Source organism: Phycodurus eques, chromosome 17 (genome assembly GCF_024500275.1).
Source record: "Phycodurus eques isolate BA_2022a chromosome 17, UOR_Pequ_1.1, whole genome shotgun sequence".
Classification (NCBI taxonomy): Eukaryota; Metazoa; Chordata; class Actinopteri; order Syngnathiformes; family Syngnathidae; genus Phycodurus; species Phycodurus eques.
The window spans coordinates 11,629,719-11,638,424 of NC_084541.1; the positions used below are offsets into that span (position 1 = coordinate 11,629,719).

An 8,706-nucleotide genomic window follows, 5' to 3' on the forward strand; every position below is an offset into this window, starting at 1 on the left:
TTCCTGTGTTGATAAGTAGCTTTGGGGCTGACAACGACTGAGGTTGGGGATGACAACGTAGGTGTGAAGGAAGTCAAAATGCAGGTGTGTGTGTGTGTGTGTGTTTTCTTTTTGACAGAGGCGACGGGGAAACAGGCCAGTTGCTCACCTGTTGCACAGTTGTGGCTGCAGGGCCTGTTTTGCGTTTGTGAGACTTCCTTTTTCTCCCTTTCTTGTTATCTCACACATGCACTCCCCTTCTTTTGCCCCTCCCAGGTGCGCTCAGGTAAACACATAAGAAGAAAGTGATGGAGGTGGGCGGAGAGAGGGGGGATGGGCACACCAGGGGAAGGTAGGAGACCTCAGGTAACATGTGGGCACAGGTGGGCCAGAGAGTGGAAGATTTGGCGTGCGTGTTCAGCTTTAGCTGGCCTTGTGGCAAAAGGAATGTGACACATCCAGATTGTCACGAACCAACACTGTATAATTGACACTTGAACTACACACACAGACACACACACACACGTTGCATGACATTTCCTGAGACTTATGTAACTCCCCTCATTCAGTCGACGCTTTATTTGGCCTTGGTGGGCCCGGCAGTGTTTTATAAAGTGCGATCTATTCACACACAGGAAGTGTGCGACTCAGGAAGTCTGCGCGTTGATGTAAAAAAAAAAAGGAAAAAAAACCTTGTAAATGTTGTACCATAAAAGCAAAAACAAAGAACAGCGGTTCAAATGGTCGCCCTCTAGTCACGAATGATCCTTTAAAAGACACAAAGTAAAGTCAAACGCGTGCAGTGTCTTTTCATAACAATGTTTAAGTTGCGCTATGAATTAATCTATTTGACATAGCTATGCTGCTTTTCTTAGCTAGCTTTTCTATCTTGTTTAGGCAGCTACAGTACTTAGCTACTTAGCTAAGATATTTAGCCACTTAGAACTCAGTTGGTCGAGCACGTTGTCCAGGGGCTGTCAGTTCAAATCCCAGCTCTGTCCTTGGGCAAGACACAAAGTAAAGTCAAACGCGTGCAGTGTCTTTTCACAACAATGTTTAAGTGGCGCTATGAATTAATCTATTTTACAGAGCTATGTTGCTTTTCTTCGCTAGCCTATCTATCTTGTTTAGGCAGCTACAGTACTTAGCTACTTAGCTAAACTATTTAGCTACTTTGAACTCATCTATCTATCTATCTATCTATCTATCTATCTATCTATCTATCTATCTATCTATCTATCTATCTAATCTAATCTAATCTAGCTACTTGGTTTGAAAAGATAGTTTCTTATCTGAAAATATCTATTGATCTATCTAACCATAGCAGCTACTTAGCGTTGAAAACGGTTGTATTAGATAGCTATTTAGCCAATATACTCTATATTAGGTAGCAATTTATCTTATCTCCATTTATAAGCAAGTTTTCTAACCTAGCTGGTTAGCCTAACAATTAGTACAATGTGAATGTTCGTTTTTCAGTTCAAATTATATTTATTTATACATTGCTACTTAGCTTGTCTCTTTTAGCAAGATAGTTTTCTAAGATAGCTAGTTAGCCTATAAGTATATATACATGTTTGTTTTAAAATTGTAATTCTATCTATCTTAGCTGCTTGACTTATCTTGTTTAGAAAAGTAGTTTTCTACGATAGTTACTTTATCTACCTATTAGTCCAATGTAAATGTTTGTTTGTTTGTCTTTTGGCAATCTAGTTTTCTCAGAGCTGTGCATCTATCTATCTATCTATCTATCTATCTATCTATCTATCTATCTATCTATCTATCTATCTATCTATCTATCTATCTATCTATCTATCTATCTATCTATCTATCTATCTGTCTAACTATCTATCTATCTGTCTATCTATCGTGTATGTTTGCATTTTGTGTTATGAACAACAGTCAACAAAAGAGGCGACACAGCAGCCTTGTGTATTTAACAATATATATTTCCATTGTCAATGTACTTGTACATTCCATTTCAACATAAGCTTTCTTCACAAACAGAAAGTTGGCATCTAAATAAATACTATATAAAATAGAACTTCAAAATAAATATATCTATAAAGGGAAAACTTTTATATGAGAGCTTTTGTCCTCCTTTCTGTTATATCCAAACAAAACAAAAAAAAGCACAGATTTCTTCGCTTCCCCCAAACATTGCCGTTACAAAGGAATAATCGGTATCATTGGCCCTAAAGTGAGCGACACAGGTGGAGAGGTGATGGCGGTGCAGCATCCGACATTTATGTAAAATGTCTAATGTAAAAGCGAGGCAGCTTTCAAAAGGCAGAATGTTGTGAAAGACAGGCGAAACAGGCGGCAGTAACACAACCTTGAGCTGTGGCACAAATGCATGCACAGCAGCTGTGTTTGTCAATCAAGACTGAAAAGAGGGTGAAGCAGCAGGAAATGGTTCGATCCAGACACGGGTGGATTGTGTTCCCTTCTGTGCACTCCACAAATCCACAGGCGAGGGAGTTAGCTTAGCCTTCGTCTGCTAATGTGCCACACGGGGCATCAACAGCAGGGGTTTTTCCCAATTTTTGTTTTATTTTATTTTATTGCAGGGCACATTTTTACCTTATTCAAGTGCTTCTTCTTACACAAAGCCTCAAAAACTGCCTTTTTTCCTTCCTTACCATCAAAATATATATCTAATATATTCTCTATGTATTTTGTACTGAGTCGAAGTTATAGTGTACCATGCAACCTTTCAAGGACATTTAAGTCTTCTCTAAAGAACACAAACATCGTGAAACTATTTACAGCAAATAACTTGTTCATCTGCATAGCTTCTATTACTAAATATATCGTCTGTGATTTTTCATCTACGAGCTCTGCCACTCTTCTTCTCTGATTTTGGCACCTTTTTCTAAGCAGAATTCTTTTTTTTTCATTTTTTTTTTTTTTTTTTTTTAATATTGCCACATACATTCGATGGACAGTGTGTAATCAGCTTTGTGCAACAAGACAATTGTGAGTTTAGCGGTCTACCGTGAAAGTAAAGGTACAAAGACCAAGTATCCCTTTCTACTAAAAAACACAAAATGTCTTCAGTTGTATAGGGCAGCACGCTCCTCCAAACCCCCCCCAACAAATTTTTTTGGGGGGAAACGGGTGTCATCATCCTCCCATCCCCGTTGGTGCATAACCACTGCGGTGATCACCTCGGACAGCGATGACATGCTACCGTATGTCCGCTTCCTTTGGCAAAAAGAAAAAAAAAATCCTCATGCAAGCCACAAAAATAGACTTTAAAAGAGTACAATGCAGTACTAACGACAATGAAGATGCTCGGGCCGCGCTAAAAGTAGCGCACATACCTCGGAACAGCTGAGGTGGTTCATAGTGTGCTTTAGTGTGTTCTTTAAGGGGTTAGCTTTGACCTAAGAAAAAAAAAAAAGGTTGTGCAAGTGGCAGGTTTGATTTTGACCAATCACTATGCCTTCAACCCCACCCCCTTCCCATGGAAAACACATTTCTGGATATTGTTTTTCTTAGCTTCACGATTATTAGCTATCGCCTTTTTGCCCTCCAATTCTTTCTTTTGCACCTTTTTTGTGCGAACAGGAAATAGATCTTAGTTTAGGAACCCATATGCTGCATTTGAAAAAACTGTGAAGTGGGAGATTTCGGACCCACGACTTGTAAAAGTGCATCAGAACGCCTCTAAAAGTCAAGGGTTCCAAGCTTGAAATCAACTTCACAGATACTGTGTGTAACAATTTGGTATCAAACAATCTGTCATAACTTCTGCGCTTAATTCGGTTGGTATTACTTTATCGTAGTTTTTTTTTGTTCTTTTCTTGAAGCGTTTTGAGGTCTACGCTCCTAATAGCATATTTCCAATTTACCAGGAAGTCTCGAATGCAGCACATGTTATGGATCTTTTGAGGACAGTCCCTGAGAAGGTTTGGGTCTACGACATATTGGCGGGTAACCATTGGCCACCTCTAAACTGATTCAGGATCAGCTATTAGGCTCAAGTTAGATGGTCTCAGCCTCACTTTCTGAAAATGTTGGACTATCTTGCTTGTTGAGACATTAAGGGGAATTTTTAAATGAAAATATGTGATGATAAATGAAATACTAGTATTACCAAGCTAGCATATTTCAACTGTAGGTGTTCAAAGCTGGACACTGGGCTGTGCTTTTGAGGGCAGGGGTATATACTGTAGATATTTATCTCCATAGTCTAACTTCTATATATATTATCGCACGGTCAGCTTATGGTTAGTTTAAAAAAATTAGCTGAGGGTACAATGTGCCTCCGATCATCCTCGCACACCAACCCAAACTGCGGTCCTAGGGTGGTGGCGTCTCACCCAAGAGCTTGTCGACTCTTCCTACCAGCCAACACTCTGATTTTCCAGCCTTTCAAAACACAGGTCAAGCAGCTATTTAAGTACCTTTTGTTTTACACAAGTCATCTTCCAGCAGATTAATGGGATTGGTTAAGGGGTCCCTACCGATTGAACAAGTACTGTGGTGCTGTCCAGTTTGTTTTTAAGCAAGGCCAATGCTAGACAGACTGTCCCGGTATCATGACCCCTGCTGCTGCTTCTCAAGTGTTCCCGCTTTCGCTTCTACAGCTCCATTTTTACATGCTGGGACACCGCCCTGCAAGTTCTTGCAGCGGCAGCCGGGCCTGCTGACATTGTCGTAGCACTTCTGTCCCAGTTTGGCCAGGCCTGTGGCCGGCAAGTAACACACCAGACAAGGCAGAAGGATGGAGAGGGCGGCCATGAAGGACCAGCGCGCGCAGCAGTTGGCCTGTGAGCATGAGCACGGCTTGTCGGCGCAGGAGCCCTCGTCGTCCTCATCCTCGGTGCAGTGGTAGAAGATCCCCTTGACCAGGCACATGCAGGTGGCCGCGTCCACCAGGCTCTGAGCGGAGCACAGGCATTCCTGGTTGCAGACCCAGCAGGCGGGCAGGGTCCGGGGAAGGGTGCACTCGGTGCATCGGCACTTGCCACAGTGTTCGCAGAGGAGTAGGTGCTTCTTCTCGGCCACGGAGGACAGGATCGGTGCCGACCGCTGCTGGCCCCCCGTGGGCAGTTTCCCACCCTTGAGGTCCAGCGATTTAGAGGAGGAGTTGCAGGAGGAAGCGGAAGAAGAGGCGGTGAGGACTTTGGGTTCCGAGGAAGCCAAGCAGCCCGGAGTTCGGGTGGTGATTGTGTTGACGAGACCCTGGTGGGGGTGCAGGTTAGGGTGGTGGTCCACGGTGGGGGTAGGCGCAGCGTGATCCAGCAGCCTCTGGTCTGACGACGTGCTGCTACTGCTGCTTATTGAGCTAGGCCTCCCGCTGAAGGAGATCCAGGGGTGAGTGGTGGTGTCATGGTGAGGCTCGCACCGGCTCTGGTGATGGTGTTGGTGATTGTGATGGTTGTTGTGGTTGGCCCCCACGAAACCGTCTTGGTTGGGACCCGCCCAGTTGAGCCGCCTGCTCGCCGCCTTCTGGCTCGGCGGCTGCTGGGAGACTACGGCGGGGCTGTCGATGTAGTCGTTCTCCACGTGCGAGGACTTGATTTGATCGATGGGGTATATAGTGGGGGGGTGCTGCAGGTGGCCGTAGGGCACTCTGCTGTCCAGCAAAGGCTGGGCTATGATGGAGGAGGACAGTCCGGGGATGTGGTGAGGAACCCTGGACTCCATGTGTAGGCTGGTGCCTGGCACGTCGTCGCTCTAAAGCAGCATTTAGCACAACTGCAAAGAAAGCAAAGACAGTTAAGACCTAGTCTATGAGGTTTGTTCTTGTCATTCATGGATTATTATACGCTGAGGACTGGGTGTACAGTTACATGATGATGAAGGAATAAATCAGTATGATATCAAACCAGGTTAGCTCCACAATTAAACCCTCTCCAGTGACGTTTCTTTCACTGTAAATGTAACTTCACTATTGAGTGCAGTGCATTCAGACTGAAATTCAGGTTACTTCGGTGGCGCGGAAACAGAACTCGGCCGTAAACTGAGGAGGACCCCCTTGCACTTCAGTTTTGCATTTAAGCATCCACATCAATGCTGTTGTAAAAATATTTCTGTTATCATCATTACGCATCTGCAGTGTTGTACCCCAGCCCCCCAAAACCAATTTGGACTAATTTTGGATGAATGAGATGTTACTTTAGACATTTTCCTGAGAGAATTAGAATTAGAAGACTATTTTAGCAATGACTAAGCGTCAAATCTGATTGTTCTGATGTCATCCCTACACCGCTTGTAGTCACTAGGGGGCATATTTTCATGTATATGGGGATTCCTACATATGCGGTTATGTATTAAATAGCATTTTTACCCTAGATTTATTTTTTGGGATCTCTCAGCATTTACACAGAATTTTTTCCCCATATCGATTTACGCTGGCATGTCCCATTATATAAATGTATCACCTTGTTAACAACGAAAAACGGACCCCACAACGATGGTGGGGCACAAACCTCCCTCTGGCTGTTTCTAACGCCTGACATTAAGACAATGTAAGTTGGCTCTCCCTTTTCGCCTGGCTTCCAAGGAGCGGGACTTGCATGCAAAAAGACTGGAAGAAGATGGGAAAATAAATCAGAAACATCATCATTTTGTATCTTTTAATGATTGTCCGTTCTTTTCAACGGTCATTATTTGTGGAAAAACGGCAAAAAATTGGGAGGGTTTCTCCCTATTGGTGGGCTGCAGCTTCGTTTTTGTGAATGAACGCCGCTTGGCTGCACGAGCTGTTGCAAGCATGACTCAAAGCGCTGCAGTCATGATGATCTTTCTGTCCCTTTCTTTAAAGCAACCTTGCACCCAACGTGACGTGTTCGCTCTCTAACAACCTAATCTTCATTTTTCTGGGTACGTTCTGCGCTATTTCTAGTCAAGACATAGAATAAAAACGTGCGCATGTGCACGCCCCCCCCCCCCCCCCAATCATTTGTAAAAAAATTTGCAAAATCCTGTTTGACAAACCTGTTGTTGCACCCCTGGCACCTACACACGCTTGTGATCAAATCGGGATCATTATAAGCCGGAACTGTGCGTGCGTGAGCTTTATGTGCTTGCGTGTGAGTGCGTGCGTGCGTGCGTGCGTGCGTGCGTGCGTGCACCCCCCCCCCCCCCCCCCCCAACCCTTCCCTCCCTTTGATATGAGAATGGACTGAGTCATAAAAACCGGAGGCGGACGCTCTGTCTCTATATACTCAAATAGCGTGTTTATATGGGCTTTGTAACACGTGATGTATGCAAATGTCCACGGATTAACCTTGATGGGAGGAAATGGCGCACGGCTGCGTTTGAATGTTGCCAGCTCGGGTTGCCAGATTCGACGTCGGGAAGAAAAACGACCAAAAGCGAAAAACAAAAACAAAATGTGTTTATTTTTTGTGTGTGTTATTTTCACCCCCCCCCCCCCAATGCTTAGTATCATACAATTAGTGATAAATTGTTGTTATATATAAAAAGCGGGTGGGGGAGGCGGGGGGGAACACCTGTCATATTTGGGTTAAAATGAGAATTTAGTCTCATTACTAGCAGAAAAGTCGCGCAGAAATACGGCATATGTTGTCCGCACCACACACGCGCATTTAAAGCCTTTAAACGTCACACAGGTTCGCCTTGCTGTGTGCCCTTAACTTTGCTTGGCGCTGGTTAAATATTGACTCCAAGTGCAAACACCACTAGAGCTTGTTGCAAAATAGTTACGATTATCCTTGAGTGCAAGCTTTAATGGTTATTTTGTTTGATTTCCAACATCCACGTTAAACCATGCGTACTCACGGTGCTCTCAGGGTAAAAATGTCATCTCGTCGTTGCGCAACACGTCTATTATTCCCAAACGCTTGCGTGTGGCGAATATAGCTCCAATAGCAGTGTTAAGTAGTCCAAATAGGTGAAAAAGCACAAGCAAGGACTTAAAAAAAAAAAAAAAAAAAAAAAAAAATGTAGGGGGCAAGAGAGGACGCGTTCTCTCGTTCTCTCCTCCGAGCCTGCTGGTGCGTAAAAAGGCGACTGCGGTTGTGGACGCGCAGCTTTTGGATGTGATGTTGCAACCTCCTCGAGAGGAGGAAAAAAAAAGGAAGAAGAAGGGGAGGAGGAGATGAGGGTGGGCTGAGATTTTATGAATGGGAGGGTTAGGGAGGAAGAGGGGGGGAGGGGGGTGCTGCGCAGATACCTCGGTCCTTTTTTTTGTGAATGGGAGGGACTGAGACTCAGGAGGTTACATTTTTTATGAATGGGAGGATTCCGAGTGGCACTGCGCATGCGCCGCGTCGAGGTTTTTTTTTTTTGTGAATGGGGAGGAATAGTGAATGAGAGAGGAAAGTTATATATATATTTTTAAATTGCTCACAAGAGCAATGTCAGCTCTGATTTGCATAAACGCCTTTATCCCTTTAATTCAATAATCTATGCATACAGCAGCAGGGTTTGCGTTCTCCCTTACATCTGCAGTAGTTACCTCCGGAGCACCGATAAAAGATAATTTTGAAGGGGTCTATCTTTATTAGGGTCATCCAAAAACTAAGGCCCTGGGCCCAAAATGGCTACTTTATTCTCTTCTGGCTAGTCAAGCAAACAACAAGTAAGTAAGTTACTGTGATACAAGTTGTACAGTGACTTATTGGCAACACTTGCTAATACATTTACGGTACCATAACTGCAATTACATTTACAGTAATATACTAGCAACAGAGTTGCCAGTAAAATACGGTAATTCAAATAATTGGTTTAAGCCGCTATATGCGGACC

The 8,706-nt window shown here is 43.9% G+C and overlaps 1 protein-coding gene across 3 annotated transcripts; it reads right to left on the bottom strand.

The window, feature by feature from the left end:
* Positions 1 to 2,849: 2,849 nt before the first annotated feature.
* Positions 2,850 to 8,038, bottom strand: spry4 (sprouty homolog 4 (Drosophila)). Of its 3 annotated transcripts, none has more exons than XR_009770243.1 (3): positions 7,738 to 8,038; positions 4,452 to 5,688; positions 2,850 to 3,368 (listed from the first exon to the last, which is right to left on the bottom strand). XR_009770243.1 is itself a non-coding variant. In XM_061703187.1 (2 exons), the coding sequence occupies exon 2, from the start codon at positions 5,635 to 5,637 to the stop codon at positions 4,525 to 4,527; it is 1,113 nt and encodes a 370-aa protein (XP_061559171.1). In that variant the 5' UTR covers positions 5,638 to 5,688; positions 7,738 to 8,038; the 3' UTR covers positions 2,850 to 4,524. The 3 variants fall into 3 exon arrangements, 1 of the variants encoding a protein (XP_061559171.1); XR_009770244.1 differs by having other exon boundaries at positions 2,850 to 3,186; positions 3,306 to 5,688; XM_061703187.1 differs by having other exon boundaries at positions 2,850 to 5,688.
* Positions 8,039 to 8,706: the final 668 nt, after the last annotated feature.

What these genes read in the sequence shown, in the direction of transcription:
- spry4 (XM_061703187.1), bottom strand. Translation starts at nt 5,637, where the DNA reads ATGGAGTCCAGGGTTCCTCACCACATCCCCGGACTGTCCTCCTCCATC.